This window comes from Terrapene carolina, unplaced genomic scaffold (genome assembly GCF_002925995.2).
Source record: "Terrapene carolina triunguis isolate 2854851 unplaced genomic scaffold, T_m_triunguis-2.0 Scaffold210, whole genome shotgun sequence".
NCBI lineage: Eukaryota > Metazoa > Chordata > Testudines > Emydidae > Terrapene > Terrapene triunguis.
The window spans coordinates 33,518,780-33,542,763 of record NW_020664561.1 but is presented as its reverse complement, the minus strand read 5'-3'; the positions used below and the strand labels follow the sequence as shown (position 1 = coordinate 33,542,763).

Here is a 23,984-nt window from a genome sequence, read left to right as displayed (position 1 = left end):
AAGGTACAAATTTTTAACAGTGGAGGTTCATTGGGACAAACTACCAAATGAAGTGTGGAGTTCTCCAGCTTTTGATGTTTTTAAATCAAGACTGGATGCCTTTATGAGTTAATCAAATACGAGTTATTGGGCTCAGTACAGGGGTAAATGAGTGAAATTCTATGGCCATTTTATACATGTGGGCAGACTAGAGAGCCTAATGATTCCCTCTGACTTTAATATATGAATATAATGCTGTAGTTATGACTGAGAGCTACCCTCACTTCTCTGAAGAGTTGAAGATGGTGGACTTCTCCATTCTCTTCCCTTTGTGGAATTCTCCAACAACAACTCTTATTACTCAGGCTGGGCTCTGAGAGGATTTTTTTTACATAAGTGCCTGCCTATCGATTTATTCTAGGGTTTTTTTCACAATCAAAGTGAAATTAACTGGACTTGTTTATCAATTACATAGGTTTGTCTCTGGTCCTCTGGCATCACATTTGTTCTCCACAAACTTGGTCATACGACCTCTGACAGTTTCACATTTTCATCTGCTTGTTAGTTCCTTTAGAAATTGTAGGTAAATGTTAAATGGCTTTGCTGACATGAATGGAAGGATGCATAGCTCACATGATGACTTGAATATTTAGCATCAAGTACAAAGCGCATCTTATTTGAAAAGTTTGCTTATGTGGATATTTTCTAAAATATTACTGACTTGTAAATATGAAATGGAGTTTAAAAATGTCTTTCAGCCAATGGTAATGACAACAAGAAATTCAAAGCAGAGGATAAAATGGATGGGGCTCCTTCTCGTGTTCTTCATATCAGGAAATTGCCTGGTGAAGTGACAGAAACAGAAGTTATTGCTTTAGGCTTACCTTTTGGTAAGGTAACCAACATCCTGATGCTAAAAGGAAAAAATCAGGTATTCTTCTTGTTTCAGAGTTCCATTTATAGTACAATGATTAAGTATTTTTTAATTCCAAATATACTGGTAAAATCTTACTGAGATTAATCCGGATGTAATGGTAAATAATTAAAATGAAAAGCCTTGCATTCTTTCAATTTGCATTCCTCTTTCATGTGCTCCATACTATTTCTAGTCTATTTTATATTAGAAAGCAGTGACAGGCTAATAGTTCAGAGCAGATGACACTCAAAAAATATGGCTTTCAAGCTAACTGTTTAGGCCAACCTCTTCAAAGGTATCATTTTATGTGCACAAACCCCAGTTTGCTAAACTGGGCAGACTTAAAATGATGTCTTTGAAGATATGGGGTTTATTTGCCAACTACAGACCCATTCCAGAGAGCTTAGTTTTGTTTGTTTGTTTGGGTTTTTGGGGGGGCAAAACATGAAAACTAGAAATCTTATCAGATCCCTTCATTATGTGAATGTGTTTTATTCTAGCAATACAAAGTGTAAATAGTGTGTAAATACTATTTTTTTTTTTAATTCTTACATTATAGGCTTTTTTGGAGCTGGCAACAGAAGAAGCAGCTATCACTATGGTTAATTACTATTCTGCTGTGACACCTCATCTTCGTAACCAACCCATCTATATTCAGTATTCTAATCATAAAGAGCTAAAGACTGATAATACACTAAACCAGGTATATTTACTGTTATGGAGTATAACGAATGCATACAATAGCAAATTAAGCTTAGCATACATTCAACTATACACTATGTAGCCATGAATATATTTTTGTATAAACTAAACTTTATTTCTAATAGCTGCAGTTTATTGAGATATTATAAAAGACATAGAGTTTGGAATTATACATGTTGCAATTACATGTTAGAATTTTATTAATGTATTTCATGGTTAATTGTTTCTATTTAAATTTGAATTTTTTTCATAAAGTAAGTCTTAATATTGACTCTTGGTTTAGAAGTTACATGACTAAAACTTTAAGTTTCTTGCTTCTGGCACATTTGAGAGTTCAGTACCATATGGAATTGCCCCATCACTAATGCAGAGTCCTACTCCCAGTGTTTTGAATCATAAATTCGATAGTATTGATAACCTCAGTTTGTTTGGTCTGCTCTTCCCACTGGACAGTTCCTGAAGAAAAATGCATTAATGATCACCCTGGGAAAAATGTATTCAGTAACTGAGAATTTTGTTGTTTGATCTTGGATGTGTGTAGAACCGATTATTCTTTCAAAACAGTTGTAATACATTTTTTTAATAGAACATGGAACTGTTTCAACGATAACATAGCAGGGGCGGTAAAGGTCTTCTTAGTATTTGAGGTTGCTGTATCCTACAAAGAATGGGGAAAAGAAGCATTGACCCTTCACTGTTCAAATGTTAATATATTCATGTTCATTCTTGTGTTCCCTTTTCGATCAGACTAATGCTGTCTGTTGTGACAATCTACAGTTTCTATTACTCTCTATTATACTAGAAATGACTTTAAGTCATTTCTAGTATAATAGTGTGTTAATGGCAAATTATTTTTTTTATTATGTTTTTAAGAGAAGTTTTCTGGAACCCTCTGGTTGATATTTTTGCTTTCTGCTAAAATTTAGTTCAGTATTAATTTCCCTGCCTGGCACTACAAACATACTAGATCTTTTGGAGCTCTGAGTATTCTCCTATCCATTAAAGAAATATTTTAAATTGTACGTTTAAAAAGTGCCAGCTGTAAGAAATGGGTACTTAAAGGTAAATGGAATGAAGTTTGTAAAGGGAATGATAAAACATGCCACCAGCGTGGGCAATAAGTGGTGGATTCATGTACAACTTTAAACAATAGGAACACTATCAGTCATGTATTTGCCTTTCATTTTCTTTGGGGTCCTGTGGCAATGTCAGCCTTTTGGCAGTATCCTTGCTTCCATACCACCTTTATTTTAGCACTAAGTTGGCTCAGTCTTGCAAGCACCCTTATTTTAACCATTTTTTATTTATAATAAATTAATTGACAGTACAATGCTGTAAATATTCTGTGACATCACCAGCATGATGGAGAAATATACAGAGCAGGAGCCAGTTGGCTATGATGGGGACGGACAGTGTAGTAATCTGCTGGAAAACTAAAAAGGAGTTATTCGCAGGTCATGTGCAGAATATCCCATTAAGTCTGGTCTGGTGAGGCATTCACCACATAATTTTGTTACCCAAATTTGAAGGTTACATTTGAAAGCTAGCCGGTTTCATTTTTAAAATGGGCCTTTCCTTACATTCGAGACAGAGAAATGCAAAGAAAATGAGGGTCAGTAGATTCATTGCAAAGATGAAATATGAAAAAGGTGAAAAGTACAAATGGTTAAGCTAAAGGGATGAGAGAGGGAGCTGTAATTAGAAAAGATGGGGTACCTTAAACAGCCAAGTTTTTGAACTCTGAAAGTAAAAACAAGTTGCATTTATGACTCTATGAATTTCCCATGATTGATTGTCAGCAACATGGTTATTTATGAAAAAGTCTAATCACAATAGGTTTATGCCTGACTAAAAGAACAGATGTAAAAGTCATTTGAATGTTTCATGTCATTTTAATAATTTTGTAAAGATATTTTGTCCTAAAAGACATGTAAACAGAACAACAAAATAACATTAAAGTTCAGATTTAAAACAAACATTTTTTACCTTGTGTGCTGCAGTACCTAGGCACAACTAGGTGAGTTAAGAACAGAATGACTGCCATAACTGTGAATCTCCTTGATTGTCAGTTTGTCAGAATGAAATGTTTTAATATAGACTTTGTATTTTTATAAGCTTATGTATTATGATGTTCCTAGGATCAAAGGTGAAATAGTCAAATGTGGTAGAGTATTATGAAACTTGAAAAGAAATCAATGTTATGTAATACTTCATAAGTTAAATATGCAGCTGATTTTGCCTATTCAACATTACATTTTCTCAAACACCTTCAAAAGTAGGGTTTCTATACAAATATTAAAAATTAAACTGAATTTTTTCCTCCTCCAAAACAATCCATTGTTCTTGTAATTTCTAAGCTGTAGGCCCTACACTGCAAATGCTTATTCCAACAATCATGCTTGCTCTGGTATGCAGTCCAGTTGACCTTAGTGGAATTAAATGTAAGGAATAAGCACACACTGAAGAGAGTGTTTTCAGGCTCTGATGTAGAAAGCCAGATCAGACCAATCCTTACTTACTTGAATAGTCCTGATTGAGCTCACTTGTGTGAGTAAAAGTTTGTTGTACAACCTAAGGACCAGAACTTGCAAAAACTTTTCCCCAGATTACTCTAAGACATACATTTTAATTGACACATTACTATTTATTTAAAAATTAGAAGAAGACTGAAACAATGAAGTAACTCAACCAAATGTTTGAGTGGGTTAAAAGTGATGTATTTCATGTGTTTTTAAAAAGAAATTAACATTGTCTTCAAAATATTTTTGTCAGAGTAGCATTAACTAATACTTGACATGATACAGTAAACTTTCTTGTCCCAAGTAGTGTTCACCAGGTCTCTTTTTCTTACTTTCCTTATTCCTTAATTCGTTTCAGTGTGAGGAATATCATGTAAGTTGTGGGATCTGCAGTTGTGTATTGTCTCTGGTAATACCTTTAGAATATGCAGTGTGCATTCATATGTTGATGATTGATTGATTTTTTTTCCTGGCATGCACACTTCTGTCTTTTCTGTTGTGTATTGTTTTACTTCTTAAAGGTACTATAATAAAACATATGAAATGAAAACCATCTTTTATGCATTTTTTCCTCAGAAAATCATCTAACCCTTTTAAAATTTGATCAATTGGCAATAGAAGTAGTTATGTAGATGTGTGCTCATGTGTTGTTACTATGTGATTATCGTAAGAATTTTTAAAACTGTGCTTGTTGCTTTAAGAAACTCTTGGGATTTTTGTTTTTAAAGAGGATGGATAATACAAACAGCAGTTTGCTTATCTGTGACCACTTCATTCTGACTTTGTTCAGTTACTGTGTATTATTTCATTAAAACACAAATTGGAATATTTTTGAAGTACCATACTTGCATTATCTTTTCCTATCAGAACCTTTTGCTTAATATTTCACTATTGTTTTGATTAACTCTAATATGAATATTGGAAATATTTAAAAAAAAACTTCAGTTATTCAGTAAATCACATTATGATTCTGTAGTTTTGTTTTTTGTTGTTGTTTTACTCCTCATTGTAACCTGTGGAAATATTCTTCTGAAATCCCCCAAAAGCTCACTTTTTTGTCCTACTAGTAGAGCACCATACTTGCTGCTAGAAAGGCCAGATATTGGCTTCATTTGAAGCCACTTCCTGTTGTTCAGTAAGAACCAATCATTATTTTCAGTGCTACTGCCTTCTCCCCTGGTAGTAGATTATGGTGGTTTCCATTATACTATCCTAATTTGGCATTGCACTTTATTGTCTAGATCTAGTAGATAGTTTAGTTTTGCTGCCATACCACTGAAGGAATATCTAAAATGTTTATCATTCTATTGTTACGTCAGTAGGTATATTTTTAAAGAGGTGAACTTTTATTGTGCCAAAGGTAACTGAATATATATTGGTAGTAACAATATGAATATATCTATAAGCTTCTGAACATTTTTTCTTGAAATACTTTGTTTATAATACATATTTTTTCTTTTTATTTAGCGGGCTCAGGCTGTTCTTCAGGCAGTGACAGCAGTACAGACAACAAATACTCCCATTAGTGGAACTACTGTTAGTGAGAGTGCCGTGACTCCAGCTCAGAGTCCAGTACTTAGAATAATTATTGACAACATGTACTACCCTGTAACCCTGGATGTTCTTCACCAAGTAAGCCAGTTGTCTATGTAACTTTAGTTTATATGACTTGTAATACATTTCTATACATATAGTCTTGTTATTTTTGACAGATATTCTCTAAATTTGGTGCTGTGTTGAAAATAATCACATTCACAAAGAATAACCAATTTCAAGCTTTACTGCAATATGGTGATCCAGTAAATGCACAGCAAGCAAAATTGGTAAGTACAAAATTACTTTTGGGCTAGTGATATCCTGTGGTGATGGAATTATTATTATTTGTGCAGGGTATTACTATGACATTGATTTAACCATACATTCCTTTATTAAATCTGAAGGCCAAATGGTATTTATACAATTGCTCTAAACTTGCCTAAAACGCATAAATAATAAGCAGTTTACTACATCCAAACAGTAACAAAACATTTATAAGCATTTGAGTAAGTTATTTGCAAATGGGCTAAACCCCAGGATGCTTACATCCATATTGATTCCAACATGGTTATTTAGCAATGAACCCTTTAAGAGTTAATTTTTTTATACCCTTCAACAATCATGTAAAGTCATTGCCAATTACTAACTTCAGATAAAAAAACAGTTTGAGACAATTCATCCTTAGTTCTAGTCTTAATCCACATAAGATTTACAACCTCCTTTCTTCCCAAGTCCTTTCCTCCCCTCCTTCTTGCTGACGAGCAGTTTTTCCATTGCATCTCGATTTATGTAGGCTTTAACACCAGTATGCAGGGTGGGAAGGCTTATGCTGGCTTCTTTTAAGACAGATTCCTTTTGTCTGATTTAAAACCATCCGCAGTCCCCCCTAAACGTCAGAGGCCTTCTTTTTAGAAACTTCCCCATATCTTATTAGTTATTCTTTGAACCAGACATCCTCTCTACATCATTCTTTCTGGCCTTATAATTTAGTATTTTCAAGCTCTGCCTTCAACTTGCTAGTCAGGGCCTTTCTTTACTGCACATGTATTCCTTAACCAAATTTAAGCTAACCCTGATTCTTTAATTTCATATTTATCCTGTGTGGCTTACAAGAGATATTTGAAAAATGTGTTAGTATAAGACATTGCTAATCTTAGTAATGTCCTAAACTCTTCCCCTGCTTTTTAAAGAGAGTAATCTTTTTCATACAGAGATAATGTATACCCTAATAATTGTTGTTTTGTGTGTTGTGGTAGCACCTATAGGGCCCAATCAGATATCAGGACCACACTGTGTAAGTAAAATGAATGAGTACAGTTTTTAGTGTTAAAGTATTGGGTTAAAAAAAATCCTTTAAAAAGCCAAAATCTGTCCTGAGCATCACAGACTGTGCCAGCTAAATTGAAAATTGACTGGAAAGGAGACAAAAGAGAACAAGAAATGACTTGCCCTTATTTAAATACATTTGAAGTACATTAGAAGTAAGAAGACTGTGTGACGAGGCCTTCTAAAAAACTAGTGGGCTGCCTGGGGGTCAGTTGAAAAGCATGATGAGATAGTGAAGTTGTTAAATGATTTTTCCATCATTCTTACTATAGAAGATAATGGGAAATTAATTTTCCAGTGGCACACTTCAAAGGAAATGAGAATGTGACCTTAACAGAAATTGAAGACTTAGTAAGGAACTTAAAGAGCAATTTGAAAAACTCAAGTGATGTACTTGGAAGAGATGGTATTTATCTGAGTGTTGTGAAGAAAATGGTGAGGTATTGACAAGAATGTGTGCTATGAAGCCTCTGGCCCTATGGAACTTCACTCATTCAGATAGCATAAATAGTGAAAAATGCACTCCTCTACCACTTGTTTTCCATGAAAATGTCATTTCCTCTTGGAATAGATTCTGGACATGCTGATCTATGTTTTTATCACCACCTCTGGATTGGATCATATCTGCAACTGAAGTGAAGTGAAAAAACACTGAGACAAGACTCTGGTGTACTCTGAGCTATCATGTCTCTTTTAGAGGAAGGCTTCCGGACCTTTCAGATGCTGACATGCACAAAGTGATACATTTCAGTCACAAACATTGTCTTAGGGGACGTCTACATTGCAGTTAGACACCGAAGGCTGGACCATGCCAGCTGACTCAGGCTCACGGGACTTGGGCTAAGGGGCTGCTTAATTGCAATGTAGATGTTTGGACTCAGGAGGTAGCCTGGGCTCTGAGACCTTGTGAGCGGGGGAGGGACCCAGAGCTTGGGCTCCAGCCAAGCCCAAATGTCTATGCCCAAATGTCTTAGCTTGAGCACGAGTCAGCTGGCACGGGCCAACTGTGGGTATCTGATTGTAGTGTAGATATACCCTAAGATTTATAGAGGAACAGAATGGCCAGTTCTCTGTATTGACATTGAGACTTGTATGAGTATTCCATATTTTAATGACAGTAGTCGGGGCCTACCTGGAGCCAGGCTGGAGTGCATATGTCTCCCCTTCTGGATGATGGGCTAATTCAAGGATACTGCCATGTAGGAGCCCCCAAAATAGTTTGTCAACACCGTGGTTTTGGCATCCCTATCTGAATTCTTAAGTCCCAGGGTGTCCCTCAGAGACCATTTGAGGACATCATACGTCTAGTAAGAAGATTTGTCATAGCTGGTCATTTTGAACCATACTTGTGAGTGTTATGGTTATCTCTAACTGTATGCATAGTACTTGTGACATATCTCCATATGGATAACCTCATTAAAACCTAAATCGTAGTGGAAGCAAGTTCCAGAGGGACTTTCCCATCCCATCTGAATGATAACTTCAGGGCAACTCCTCCCTGATGATAGGCTATGGATCTTCTTCGGCTAGGACTAGATTTCCAGTTTTAACTAATGTAATTTTATAATGTGTGAGAGATGTAGTCACCCTGGAATGGACTAAGGATTTTCAGACATTCAGAATCTTAAAGGTGATCTTTTTTTAAATAGGCTATTATTTCTGTATAAGCAAGCAGGGACCTCTGGATTGCAGCTCTTGTGTCAGGAAGCATAGTAGATGCAAAAGCAGGCTTTGTCTTGGATTTCCCATTTTCCTGGAGAAGAACATATGCTACAAGTGGTCCCTGGATCAAGGATTTCTCCGTATGATACCAGGAGATGACCATATTTGTCAGGATCCCGTCTCCATACTGTGAATGTGGAGGGTCCTATATGCTTATCCATCAGTACCTCTGCTCTCCATCAGTACTTGCAAAGATTCTGGCCAACCTCAGAAGAGATAAGGTTTCAGTATTCTTGAAAGTGCCCCACACTGCCCCAAGCAGTTACAGTTTTCATGTCTGCTGCAAGGGGTCATCTTGTTCTCTTTGCCTCACTCCTGGCAAGAAGGAACTCCTGAGATTCAGTGTTCTTGAGTTATGTGCTTCAAGTTGTTCTTACGCTTTCAGATGGTGACAGATGGAATTACAGTTCTAAGTTGAAAATACAAACAGGCACATATGGATGCTTTTAAGTGCCCTCTATACATGCCTGATTACCTTTGTCTTTCTGAATTAAAGTCTAATTGCATTTCTCTCAATTTGACGATTCTTTCTGCCCATTGTAAATCAGTTGAACGTAAATCTGTCTGCAACCCATAGTCATCAGATTAATATGAAGCTTCACACATTTGACACTCCTCCCTTTCGCTCCTCCCCCATTTTGTGGCCTGTTACTGTGGTTTGGACATAGCTAATGATAGCTGATTTTGAGCTATTTCTCTGCCTGTGAGCTCAAGATTTTTATTTTTTATGTGGAAGATAACTTTCCTGGTGGCAGTGGCATTAGCTTGCTAAGTGGGTGAGCTTTCAGCTGTAATGACTGGATCTACCTTATACCAAATATCAAGAGATACAGTTGGTATTGCTAATTCATCAAATATTTCTTCCAAAGATGGTAACTGAATTCCTCCCTGTTGAGCCAATCATTCTCCTGGCACTTTTTCTGTATTTGCATGTCTGTTTTAGTGAGGTCTTTCTCCACAAGTCACATTAGAAGGCTTTTGGGATTCTACGTGTAGCAGACAAAATTTCTGTCACAGGTACCATATCTAAATGGCTGGCAGACTGTATTTCCTATTGCTATCCTATCTCCTAGAACTGGAAGGGACCTTGAAAGGTCATCAAGTCCAGCCCCCTGCCTTCACTAGCAGGACCAAGTACTGATTTTGCCCCAGATTCCTAAGTGGCCCCCTCAAGGATTGAACTCACAACCCTGGGTTTAGCAGGCCAATGCTCAAACGACACCGGGCAGGCCTGCAGCCCACCCCTTGCACAGTTTGTACAATGTGAGGCAAGGCAGTTTCTGATGCCAGCCTGAGTCTGTTTTTAATTTGACATATGCAAAGCAGCTACATGGCAGCAACCATCATACAAAGCATTGTTGCCTAGATTCAACTACAGTGGATGGAGTTTCTGTCCCTCAGTTCTGTTGAGCCAATGACCAAACTCGCTCACCCTCTATTAGTTTTATTTCTCTTCAGGCGTCTCATATTTGAATTGGCGAATTTTTGAAAGTTAGAATATTGGTCATTTGTCTATTTTTGTGCGGTGCCTGTTATAGTATTACTACTTTTATTTTGAGACATCCATTGAGTCAGAGTGAGAATCCTATGGGATAATGCCTTTCTAAAGGAGAGCGAGCGAGAAAGAGAATGTGTCTGTCTGGTTTGGTTTTTTTTCCCTAAGAACATTTTTTTAGCTTTTTTTTTTTTGTGGTTAATTTTTTACACCTGTGACTAGTTTGAGAGGTCTTGATTTATCCTCCACAATTAGAGAGCTGACTAGAAGATTCTAGGAAATGAGGTAATGGCAGTTTGTTGGACCATGATCAGTGAGAAGGGCTTAGGTGGATAGTCCTGCTGCTACTACTGCAGCCTTTGAGCACTCAAAAGCTTTGAACTTTGGGAAATTCTGCCCTGTCTTGTGCTGGGAGCAGAAGACCCAAGAGTAAGAATTCTGTGAAATAATAGTTTCAAAAAAGAAGAATTTCAGGTGAGTAATTTTTCATTGTTAATATCCATTGTGCTATCAATCTAAATGAGAATTTGAAATGATCTAATTCTTTGCTTTTAGGAAAATTTCAATGCATAATTGTTTCAACTAGTTATAAAAAATGAAACTTGCAAAGAATTTCCTAAAAAATTAAGTGTAATTAAGGAAACGGGCATCAGTCAACTGGACTATCATGTGACATAGATTTCAACATAGTATTTGAATGTGGCCTTCTGTATTTGTATTTGGTGAGTAGGGAGGACCTCATAGAAGAAATTATTGTAGGGGATAACCTTGGTTTGAGCGATCATGTGCTAATTCAGTTCAAACTAAATGGAAGGATAAACAAAAATAGATCTGTGACTAGGGTTTTTGATTTCAAAAGGGCTAACTTTAAAAAATTAAGGAAATTAGTTAGGGAAGTGGATTGGACTGAAGAACTTGTGGATCTAAAGGTGGAGGAGGCCTGAAATTACTTCAAATCAAAGTTGCAGAAACTATCAGAAGCCTGCATCCCAAGAAAGGGGAAAAAATTCATAGGCAGGAGTTGTAGACCAAGCTGGATGAGCAAGCATCTCAGAGAGGTGATTAAGAAAAAGCAGAAAGCCTACAAGAAGTGGAAAATGGGAGGGATCAGGAAGGAAAACTACCTTATTGAGGTCAGAACATGTAGGGATAAAGTGAGAGAGGCTAAAAGTCATGAAAAGGGAATTAAAACCAATAGTAAAAGGTTCTCTAGCCATATAAATAAGAAGAAAACAAAGAAAGAAGTAGTCAGACTGCTAAACACTGAGGATGGAGTGGAGGTTAAGGATAATCTAGGCATGGCCCAATATCTAAACAAATACTTTGCCTCAGTCTTTAATGAGGCTAATGAGGAGCTTAGGGATAATGGTAGGATGACAAATGGGAATGAGGATATGGAGGTAGATATTACCACATCCAAGGTAGAAGCCAGACTCGAACAGCTTAATGGAACTAAATCGGGGGACCCAGATAATATTCATCCAAGAATTTTAAAGGAACTGGCACATGAAATTGCAAGCCCATTAGCAAGAATTTTTAATGAATCTGTAAACTCAGGGGTTGTACCATATGACTAACATAGTTCCTATTTTTAAGAAAGAGAGGAAAAAACGTGATCCGGGTAACTATAGGGCTCTTAGTTTGCCATCTGTAGTATGCAAGGTCTTGGAAAAAAATTTTGAAGGAGAAAGTAGTTAAGGACGTTGAGGTCAATGGTAATTGGGACAAAATACAACATGGTTTTACAAAAGGTAGATCGTGCCAAACCAACCTGATCTCCTTCTTTGAGAAGGTAACAGATTTTTTAGACAAAGGAAACGCAGTGGACTTAGTTTACCTCAATTTCAGTAAGGCATTTCATACGGTTCCACGTGGGGAATTATTAGCTAAATTGGAAAAGATGGGGATCAATATGAAAATTGAAAGGTGGATAAGGAACTGGTTAAAGGGGAGACTACAACGGGTCATACTGAAAATGAACTGTCAGGCTGGAGGGAGGTTACTAGTGGAGTTCCTCAGGGATCGGTTTTGGGACCAATCTTATTTAATCTTTTTATTACTGACCTTAGCACAAAAAGTGGGAATGTGCTAATAAAGTTTGCGGATGACACAAAGCTGGGAGGTATTGCCAATACAGAGAAGGACCGGGATATCATACAGGAAGATCTGGATGACCTTGTAAACTGGAGTAAAAGTAATAGGATGAAATTTAATAGTGAAAAGTGCAAGGTCATGCATTTAGGGATTAATAACAAGAATTTTTATTATAAACTGGAGACCCATCAGTTGAAAGTAACAGAGGAGGAGAAGGACCTCGTAGTATTGGTTGATCACAGGATGACTATGAGTTGCCAATGTGATATGGCCATGGAAAAAAGCTAATGCGGTCTTGGGATGCATCAGGTGAGGTATTTCCAGTAGAGATAAGGAGGTGTAGTACCGTTATACAAAGGCACTAGTGAGACCTTATCTGGAATACTGTGTGCAGTTCTGGTTTAAGAAGGATGAATTCAAACTGGAACAGGAACAGAGAAGGGCTACTAGGATGATCCAAGGAATGGAAAACCTGTCTTATGAAAGGAGACTCAAAGAGCTTGGCTTGTTTAGCCTAACCAAAAGAAGGCTATGGGGAGATATGATTGCTCTCTATAAATATGTCAGAGGGATAAATACCAGGGAGGGGGAGGAATTATTTAAGCTAAGTACCATTGTGGACACAAGAACAAATGGATATAAACTGGCCATCGGGAAGTTTAGACTTGAAATTAGACGAAGGTTTCTAACCATCAGAGGAGTGAAGTTCTGGAACAGCCTTCCAAGGGGAGCAGTGGAGGCAAAAGACATATCTGGCTTCAAAACTAAGCTTGATAAGTTTATGGAGGGGATGGTATTATGGGATAGCCTAATTTTGGCAATTAATTGATCTTTGACTATTAGCAGTAAATATGCCCAATGGCCTGTGGTGGGATGTTAGATGGGATGGGATCTGAGTTACTACAGAGAATTCTTTCCTGGGTGTCTGGCTGGTGAGTCTTGCCCACATCCTCAGGCTTTAGCTGATCGCTATATTTGGGGTCAGGAAGGAATTTTCCTCCAGGGCATATTGGCAGAGGCCCCGGGAGGTTTTCGCCTTCCTCTGCAGCGTCGGGCACTGGTCACTTGCTGGAGGATTCTCTGCACCTTGAAGTCTTTAAACCATGATTTGAGGGCTTCAGTGGCTCAGACATAGGCTAAGGGTTTGTTATGGGAGTGGGTGGATGAGATTCCGTGGTTTGCATTGTGCAGGAGGTCGGACTAGACGTTCATAATGGTCCCTTCTGACCTTAAAGTCTATGATTCTATAATTTTTATTTAATAGAATCACTTATTAATCATATATTGGTTTAATATGAGCACAATTTTTTCCAAACAAATAATAAAACTTAATCAGCTGTGAAAACCTCCACTATTACTCCCCTGTATTAAGCTTTTTAATTAGAGCTTATTTAGTCATGAGATTTGTTGCTGGGAAGTACAGAAAAATAGTTCTTATTAAGAACCACTGACATGAAAAATAACACTGATGTGGCTTTCTTTAAACAAAAATAAAATTTGAAAATTCATATATAGATGTTCAGTATTTTAGAAACCTCTAAAAGGGCCTGATACATGCATCAACCCCATTTGGAATTAGAAAAATACATAATTCTTTGAGTTGATACAGCCATGTATTCCACTTAGATGTGTGCACCCCCAGCACGTGTGAGCTGGAGAATTTTGCCTAGCCATACCTGTAGAGGAGCGGCACTTGTGTCTTTTGACCATAGCTCCTCCTCTGGCTGTATGAGGCAGCACCACCCCAACCCCCCTCAGTTCCATCTTACTGCTCATGGCCGGAGTTGGAGCTGTGTGTGGTTCCTAACTTCACAACCTCTCTATTTCTTAGTGACCTTTCCAGTAGTATACAGTTAATTAGCACCCTTGGTATAGTGTTAGTTTTAGTTAGCTTTAGTTTAAGTACCGTATATACTCGTTCATAAGCCGAATTTGTTTAGTAAAAAGGGGAAGCATCAGAGAAGGGGGTCGGCTTATGAATGGGTATAGAGAGGGAGAGGTGGGACACAGCCCCTCCCCCCAACAGAGGGGGCAAGGAGAGGCAGCACAGCTAGCAGAACCAGAAGGGAAGAGGCGGGGCCAGAGTCTCTCTGCTTCTGGCCACGCTGCTCTCCCCCCAGCCTCTGAAGCAGCTGCAGCTCTGGGGCTGGCAGGCGGCAGCCATGCCGCCTGGCCCGGCCTGCCAGAGCAGGCTGTGGCTGTGCCGCCCGGCCCACCGGAGCAGGCTCCGGCCGCACCGCCCAGCCTGCCAAAGCAGCTCTGGCCAGGCCAGAGACATCCGCCCCAGCTAAGGTGGGAAGGGATGGGATGGGGAGAGTGTGGGGGTCCCGGGCTAAGGCGGGGGTCATGTGGGGGGGGTCGCAGGGATTACTCCCCTGACCCCCAGCTTCTCTCTCTCTCTTCCCCCTCCTCCCGAAAATTTTTCCACCAGTTGCTGTCCAAGCCCGTCAGGGTAAGCCACTGGCGGGCGGGGACACTTTGTTTACTTAGGTTTACCTCCGTGCGTGCAGACGCTTGAGGTAAACAAACCGGCTTGGCCCGCCAGAGGCTTATCCTGATGGCCCGGGAGCCAAAGTTTGCCAACCCCTGATTTATAGAGTCGGCTTATGAATGGGTCATAAAAAAATTCCATTTTTACTCCTCCATCTTGGGGGGGTCGGCTTATAAACTAACTGGCTTATGATCGAATATATACGGCATTTCTCTGGTGATGTCCTCACCAGGGTTTAAACACTGTCCATCATGTGAGGGGGCAATTCCCAACAACAATCCGCACATACAGTACTTGCTGTGCTTAGGGGAAGCTCACATCAAGGATCGGTGTTCGATTTGCAAATCATTCACAAGATGGACTCAGGTGGCACGGGAACTTTGTCTAAAGCAGCACCTGCTCGAACAGGCAGTGCAGTTTCGGAACCGAGGCCTGTGTTAGATCAGAGGTCACCCTCAGGTTCTGAGAGTTTTACCACTTCCTGCTCTGGAGCTGGTACCTCTCCAAAGAGACGGAGGAGTCCCTCCCCATTGAGTGTGGCGAGAAACAGGTCGCATGAGACTGATTAAGGTTGTTCGAAGTTGCATGGTGTCTTGTCTTTCCGGAAGAGACGCAGCCCGGTACAGTGTGAATGCTGGCATGCAGGAAAGAGCAGGACCTGTCAACCACTCCCTGGTACCATGCAGGGAGGATGGAGATCCTGTACTGTTGACTCTGGTTCCGACCCCTGCTTCTCGGTCACAGAGGTTCCACTCTACATCTCGCTCTAAGGTGAAATCACTTTCCAGGTCTGTGGTGGTGACAGTTAATCTGCCACAAGCCCAGGCACCAGTGAATCTTTCCCTTACAGAACATCCAGAGTTGTCGCATCCAGGTCCCATCAGTCCTGGAGTAGGATCTGGCACAGTTAACCATTTTATCTTCATCCCCGGATGATTCCTTTGTGCCTGGCTCTTCCGCTCCTTTGTTATTTGAGTATTTCAAGGCATACCAGGATCTTTTGTAGTTCATGGCTGCTTCTCTGGGTATTCAAGCAGAGTTCCTGCAGGAGAATACCCATAAATTGTTGGATATCTTGCAGCTGCCTGCCCCGTTAGTCGCCCTCCCTATTAACGATGAGCTCTGAGAGCCTGCTAAATTCTCTGAAGCAATCCAGCTTCAGTACTGCCTATTGCGAAGCACACGGAGAAATGCTACTTCATTCCAGTGCAGCGATTTGAGGGTTTTTACTTACATCCAGCCCCAGATATCCTGGTCGTAACTGCTGTGAACAATAGAGCCTGACAGAGCAGATGTAAGTCAACTCCCAAGGATAAGGACGCTAAATGTATGGACCTGATGTATCCCCTGAAGCCCCGAGGGAGGAATTTCAAGCATTTATCACCAAAGACTGGTTGGTGGCTAAGACTTTGTTGCGGTCCACATTGCATCGCAGAGTGATGGCCTCAGCGGTGACGATGAGAAGGGCTTCCTGGCTGTGGAATCTGGGTATTGCTCCCCATGTGCAACAGGCCATAGAGGATTTGCCCTTCAACCGCTGAGTCCTTGGGGGTGTATATACCGGCAGTGCAGAGATGTCACTGTGGTGGTCAGCAGCATCTGTAGTCCACATTTGGGCAGCCTTTCCCTCCCTGAGACAGCAGGACTACCCCAGAAAGGGGCATAGGTCCCAGACGAGGAGGCATTCTGGTTTGGCCAGTCGACATGCTTTTCCCAAGAGTCCTCCATGTACCCATTTTGACTCCTTGGACCAGAGCCGTGTTCCAGTCATGGCTCCCTTCTGCTTGCTTGCTCCATTTGGGAACAGACTTGCTTGCTTTCACAGTGCTTGGGTCTCAGTCACCACTGACATCAGGATTCTAAGCATTGTCAAGTGAGGCTATGCCGTCCAGTTCCTTTGCATCCTCCTCCCCCCTCCTTCCCCATCCCTCTTCAGGGACACCTCTCATGAGATGCTGCTCCTTGAGCAGGATTGCTCTCTACTGGCTTTGGGAGTAGTGGAGGGGGGTTCTGCCGGAACACCAGGGTCAGAACTTCTATTTCTGGTACTTTCTGGTGCCCAAATCCAAGGGAGGAGTAAGATTCTTGACCTTCATGTCCTCAACAGATTTATCAGATACGTGACCCATTCTCCCCTGTTGTCTTGGAACGACTGGTTGGTTGCCACTTTCATTCCTTTGATTTGTTATAGCGGAGCACCATTTCCAGTATGTGGTGCTTCCGTTTGGCCTGTTGGGTTTTTACCAAATGTATGGTCATGGTGATGGCATACCTCAGGAAGGAAGGAATCCACAACTTCCCATACCTGGATGACTGTTTACTGAGGGGCAGTGTCCAGAGAGGAAGTTCTTTTCCATGTCAACACTACATGCACTTGCTCGAACATCTGGGTCTCATCCTAAACGTCGGAAAGTCAACTTTGGTTCCCATTCAGAAAATTGAGTTAATTGTTGCCCTTATAGACTCTACGAGTTTGAGAGCACTTTTGCCAACTGACAGTTGCAAATGCAAGGTTGCGTCTTTGCCCCCTTCAAATGTGTCTCAGGATAGTTTACTGTCCAACTCTTCATTTGGACAGATTGGTCCATCTTCCTCCACTGGTCCTGGACATATCGCAGTGATGGACACTTCCGGAGAATGTTTGTCAGGGTGTTCCCTTTGTCTGGCCCTTACCAACCAGGTCTGTTGTCACCGATGCCTCCCTGATGGGCTCTGGAGCACATCTGGGGCTGCTGAAAAGTCAAGGTCAGAGATGCAGGCTCACTGCATATCAGTGTGCTGGCACTTCAGGCCATCTACAATGTCATGCTTTTCTGGACCATATTGGGCTCAGTGGTTCACATACTTACTGACAATACCACCACAATGTATATGTGAACAAGCAAGGGGGAGCACACTCCAGGATGCTGTGCCAGGAGGCAATCATATTGTGGTAGTTCTGCATTGTGGAGAGTATCATGCCGATAGCTGACCACTTACTTAGGATCCAGAATCACCTTACGGACTATCTCAGCAGGAATTTTTTCCTGAGTCATGAATGGTCTCTGAAGACAAGTGTCCTCTATGTCATCTTCTCAGCTTTGGGCATTCCGGCAATTGACTTATTCTGCTCTTGAGGGGACCTTAGTCTGGGTTCCCTGTCCTGTGCTTTCCGTCTCAGGTGGCAGTTGGCTCTCCTGTAAGCTTTCCCCCCAATTCCGATCATCCCACAGGTCATGCTCAATCTGAGGTTGGATCGGGCCATGCTCATTCTCATTGTCCCGGTGTGGCTGAGGCAGTGCTGGTTCTCCGACCTCCTCACTCTGTCAGTTCAGCCTCTTATATCCCTTCCTCTCCATCCTGACCTACTCACACAGAATCATGGTTGCCTCTTATATCCCGTGCTCAGCTTCCCGAATCTCATGATGTGACTGCTTCATGACTAAATGAGGAGGAAGTATGGTGTTTGGTGGCTGTTCAACAAGTCCTACTCAACAATAGAAAACCCTCTACCAGAATGGCCTATTGGGCAAAATGGAAGCAGTTTTCATTGTGTTCGCTGGCCTGTGGAGTTCAAGATGCCCTGAATAGAAGCCAGCTGGAATACTTGCTGCACCTTCTGTCATTCGGCCTTGTGTTTAGCTCATTGAGAGTATATCTGGCAGTGATATCCGCATTTCATCCTCTTATTAATTGAAGATCAGTCTTTTCCAATGCCAGGGTAGCAAGATTCTTAAAAGGATTTTGTCTCCATCCTCCAGTCTGAGAGTTGCTTCCTGTGGAATCTTAGCACGATCCTAGCAGCTTTAAAGAGGTTTCCATTTGAGCCCTTGGCATCTTGTCTGTTTCTGCTTTTGTGTCAGAAGACTTGGTTCCTGGTAGTGATAACATCCACAAGGAGGGTTGCAGGCACTGATGGCCTCCTTATACACAATTCTCTAAGGACAAAGTGATTTACTACCACACCTGAAATTTTTGTCTAAAGTGGTTTCTCAGTTTCATTTGAATCAGGCAGTATATTTACCTGTGTTCTTTCCAAAGCTGCATTCATCTCCATACATTAGATGTCAGGTGATGTCTAGCCTTCCATCTGGACAGGACTAAACCATTTCTTGATTCTCCTCACCTGTTTGTGTCATACGAAGTGGTCTCTTCACAGACAATCTCTAAATGGATAACATCCCGTATCAAGACTGCCTATAAAAAAGCTTTGGCTATGCCTCCTTAGATGGTGCAAGCTCATTTGATGAGAGCACAAGCAAAGTCAGTAGCATTCCTCAGTGCTGTCTCAATATTGGACATTTGCAGGGCTGCTATATGGTCATTCATATACCTATTTATGAACTAAACCTGTCACATTGTCTGAAGCGGCTCACCACTGTGAATTACTATCTCAAGGCAGACTGTCAGAAAACGAGGGCAGACACCCCAAACTGATTGTATGTTCTATAATTAGATTACACCAAGCCAGTAACAAATGTGAGCTCCTAGCTCACTATACCAGTCTTAACACCATGGAATCACAGACAAATCCCGTTACCCTCTCCAGCCTATCTTGCCAACCAGACAAATTGAACTTTGTGATAAAAGTTCAATTTAAACCTAAAATCATGCCACATCAGGTTTCTCCCAGTCCCAAGAGACCAGTTACTCACCGTAGATCAATTGGTACTCCAGACCTTACACCAAACACAATGGTCGCAGTCAGTTCTGTAGTAAACTGCCTATAGGTTTATTAGCTAAGAAAAAAGAATGAGTTATTGAGAGGCTAGGGCAGGTAAAATATAACAGGTACAGTTTGTAACTCCAAATGGTGGCAGTGATGTAATAGACACCAGTTTCCCAAAAGTCTTTCAGGGCTACCCAGAATAACTCTGGGGATCTCTGTTTTCTCGTTCAGTTTTTCTGCCATGTTAGAATCCAAACAGTCCAGAGATACAGGAGCCTTTCTTTGAATTCATGTTTATATCTTCTCACAGAAGACAAGCTGACAGTCTATCTACCCATGTGCGCCTTTCCTTTGATGATGATGGCTGAGGAATGCACTTAGATTTTTTGACCTCCAACCACATATATCAGTGGTCCCCAAACGTTTTATCTCGCGCCCCTCCCCCATGGAGCTGGAAGCGCAGACAGGGGTAAGGGGGCCGAGGCCGACGTAAGGGGGCCGAGGCCTGCAGCAGGGCTGGCGGATGGGACCCCTGGTGCGGGGCCAGGAGCGGAGCTGGGCGGAGCTCCCTCCCCACCCCCTGTGGGGGCTGGTCTGGGACCCAGCTGTGCCCCCTCCTCTAACATTACTCCGCGCCCCCTATGGGGGCACACCGCACAGATTGAAGATTTTTGATATACATAATGGCCACTTGCTTGAAATAAACTTTTTCTGTTAAAGCCCTTAAGTCCTTCATTAGCATTTCACAAGATTTCTTTGATGTGTAATGTAGTTGCAAGGGTATTTACCATGTAAATGTTTGCTATTACATTATGACAGGAATAGATAAGTGAAAACAATACAAGTAACTTTCTACTAGTTTCTATGAAGTTTAAACATCTGAATACAACACTTGATCTTAGCCAAAAGGCCGTACATTCAACAATTACTTCGATCTATCCTAATAGAAAGTAAATTGTCCTGAATACACTCTTACATCTAACAATTGCTTTTGGATACTGCTTGTGAGTCACCTAAATGGAATACATGGCTCCATGTACTCAAGGAAGAAGAAATTGTTAAGGATATGATGCAGATATGTATTCCACGACCCATCCTACGTCCCCTCTGCATTGGAGTCTAGTCTCTGGGTGTTCTGTGCAAAGGACCTGCGGGGGTCGAAGCAGCACCACCTCATATAGCCAGGGGAGGGATTATGGCCACAAGGCGCAAGCACCATCCCTTTGTGAGTACTGCTAGGCAAAATTCTCCAGCTCTGGTATGGTGGGCATGCGCACACCTAAGCGGAATACTGCTGCATCACATCTCGAACCACAGTAACAGTAAGGAATTGTTTGTTTTAAAAAATTGCCTAAAATAGGTGTAGCAGATCTCTTTTTCATTTATCTTTTAAGTGTTGATGCTGCTCTTGTTTAACAGTAGAACAAAAAACATTCTACTAGAACACTGCAAATACTGTGATCCTCCACATAACCACTTTTTACATATTATTTTAATGCCTTTTATTTAGTCTTCTTGTCTCTCTCTAATGCCCCTTTAAAAAGAATGGTTTATTGTGGTTTTAACTTTTGGAAACTTTACAGTATATCTGCATTAAACCTGAGTTAAATACCAAGCAGCGTGTAAAACAGGTTGATTCAGTAGATCTGACAAACTAGGTCCCAAGTTTTACTGCACTAAAATGCTACTATAAATCTCCAGGTATTTTGGTATGCAAAATTTTTCTAGGTAAGGGAATTTAAAAAGCTTCCAGGAATGACCTTTATGAGCTACATAATGCGTTTGATCTTTATTGGTTTTTAAACTAAATAATTTTAGTTTAAATGGACAAAAGTGTGCTCACTTTTATCAGACTTCAGCAGTTGTGACCAAGCAATATTGTATATTATTAAATACATTTTTCCTCTTTCAGGCATTAGATGGTCAAAATATTTATAATGCTTGCTGTACCCTACGGATTGATTTTTCCAAACTGGTGAATTTAAATGTGAAGTACAACAATGATAAAAGTAGGGACTATACTCGACCTGATCTTCCATCTGGTGATGGGCAACCAGCATTGGACCCAGCTATTGCTGCAGCATTTGCAAAGGAGACTTCACTTCTAGGTATGATTTTAATTTTCAAAACACTTCCCTCCCCATTCCCAATTAATCAAATGCAGGTTTTTTTAATTATTAATCATTGTAATTATTTAATGTTTATATTATGGTAGAGCCCAAAGATATGTTAGGGTTGTTTTCAGTTGCGGTGTGCAATTCTAGTAAGACAGACAGTTTCTGCCCCTGCAAGCTTACTGTATAAATAGATGAGAGAGAAACAAGAATAGGACAGAATATACACATTATCAAAAGTTTTTGTCTAGTTACTTACATTTTTTAAATTTCCCCAAACCATCCTTCCTTTTGTTCCGGTGTCAGTCAACTTCCTCCACCGTTGGTGACCTAAAGTATCTTCCTTTCATTCGGCCCACCTCATGGCGAAATCTTTGGGACTTGATATTGGTCTTGTTAAAATCAAGGAAGCTTCTCTATTGACTTCACAGGAACAGGATCTGTGTCCTTATTGGCACTGTAAGCAGGTCATGAAATTTTGGCTTGCTTTCATATATGCAGTGTCCATTTTCTTCAACTAAGAAAGATGCTTTGAGGAAGAAGTGTCATCCTATAATTTTTATAAAAAATACCAAAGAAATAAAAGAGCAGATGACAAAAAGGAGACCATGTATACAAAGAAATTCCATCTTAGCATTTTATTTTTCATAATTATTGAATTTTTTTCCTTTATATAGATCAGCACTCTTATCTCTAGCGCTTTGTTATGCAAGCTCAAGAGCTGATAAGATATTAGAACCCATTGGAAGAAGCAACTGAGATTCCCTGAGCAGTGCATAGATAAACATTCATAGCTTCTAACAGTCTTCTGGTTGTTGGTAGAGGCAGTGCATTCAGTACTTACTGTACTTATGCTTTGAGAGAGAAAAAATTTTAATACACTATCTTGTTTTTGTTTTATCATTTTAATTTGGCATCAACCCTGTAAATTTCATGATTATATAAACTAGTAAGCTTTAACCAGTTCCTGTTTTGGATGTCCTTTATATTTTGAAGTTTTAGGGTTCATTTTGTCAGCAGAGTTCAGATTGGATTTAGAGATTTTTTATAAGACCCAGTGAACGGTGTTGTGTTTATTATCTTACCCACTTCTTAGGGCCGGCTCTAGGCACCAGCGTTCCAAACTTGTGCTTGGGGCGGCACTTTTCAAGGGGCGGCACTCCGGCCCTTTGGCGGTGGCACTTTTCAAGGTGCGGCATTCTGTTTTTTTTCCCCTTTTTTATTTTTGCTTGGGGCAGCAAAAAACCTGGAGCCGGCCCTGCCACTTATTGTTTGTTTCCTTTGGAGTTGGGAAGCTAGAAGGAAGGATCAGCCATTCATGTAAAGTGCTGCATTCTTTTTTGGCAGCCAGCAAATAGCTTTTTGAAGTATTTGATTATGGGCAGAGCTGACAGCACTGTCTATTACTGAGGTTGCCCAACACTTCTGATTTCAGTTGCTCTGACCCTGTTGTCAGTTGTACATAACTTAGCCAAACTTCAGTGATTTGGGCTGATGATTTCCATGCCAGATATCTGCCTAATACTGAATGTTTTTTTTAAATATTCAGCCAAAATGGCTCAGCCATTTCTGAGAACAAGGCATGGGGAAAATACATTTGTTTTCCCCTTGTTAAAAAATTCTGGTGACCTTTTCTTTGAGAAAGTTTAGTGCTCCCCACCCCCACTTCAGAGCAGGGACTTGAAATTTGACAGGGGATGATCTTTGTGTCAGGGATGTGCCTTTTGCCATCACAGTGAAAATCCGCCCAAAGTTGCCAAGTTGTGAGCCTTAAAAAATCACAGTTCGCACATGTTCAGAGACTTCTTAGATTTTAGCAGTTAAAAAGAGTGTTCCTACATTGGGCTTGCTCCAGCCTGGGGCTGAGCAGGACTTCCACTGCAATTGCAGCTCTGGACTGCTGCAAACCATGCCAGGTCCTTGTCTGGACCCCTGAGCTGAAGGTAGGAAGCCTGTCTCTTCTGTGCTGTCAGCGTCTCCCTTCGTGGGTCCAGGCAGTGTGGAGTGAGGAGCTGCCTGATTCAGATGCCATGGAGAAAAGATCTGGACCTGTGAGGGGTGGGAGGAACATAGACTGGAACGAGGAACCTGCGGGCGAAAGTGCAGAAGACTGAATTTTGACAAGAGCCAATGGAGGGAGATTGGGACTGGGAACCAGTGGGGGTGGAGAATGTGAATGCGGGAGTGAGAGGAGAGAGATTGGATGAGGAGAAGCAGGGATCTGGGAATGACTGGGGAAGGAGACTGAGAACAAAGAGCTGAGGGTTGAAGTGGGAGAACTGGTAGTGGCTGTGTGGGGACTCTGGGACCAAGGCAGACTGGAAGGATGACACAAGGACTTGCTGGGCAACAAGACTGGGGCTAGGACAGTGGTTCTCAACCTTCAGCCTGTGCACCACTTGTGGCCCAATCAGCACACAGCTGCAGCCATGTGACATCCGC

General features: G+C 40.9%; 1 protein-coding gene across 5 annotated transcripts in view; it reads left to right on the top strand.

Moving 5' to 3' along the window:
- LOC112119096 (polypyrimidine tract-binding protein 2) overlaps positions 1-23,984 on the top strand; it is an 80,642-nt gene that overhangs the window by 36,421 nt on the left and 20,237 nt on the right. For all 5 annotated transcript variants that reach the window (XM_024217659.2, XM_024217658.2, XM_024217657.2 and 2 more), the window contains 5 exons: positions 738-910; positions 1,455-1,598; positions 5,584-5,748; positions 5,829-5,939; positions 21,341-21,536. In XM_024217659.2, the coding sequence (XP_024073427.1) occupies positions 779-910; positions 1,455-1,598; positions 5,584-5,748; positions 5,829-5,939; positions 21,341-21,536 (748 nt within the window). In that variant the 5' untranslated portion in view covers positions 738-778. The remainder of the gene's footprint in view (positions 1-737; positions 911-1,454; positions 1,599-5,583; positions 5,749-5,828; positions 5,940-21,340; positions 21,537-23,984) is intronic.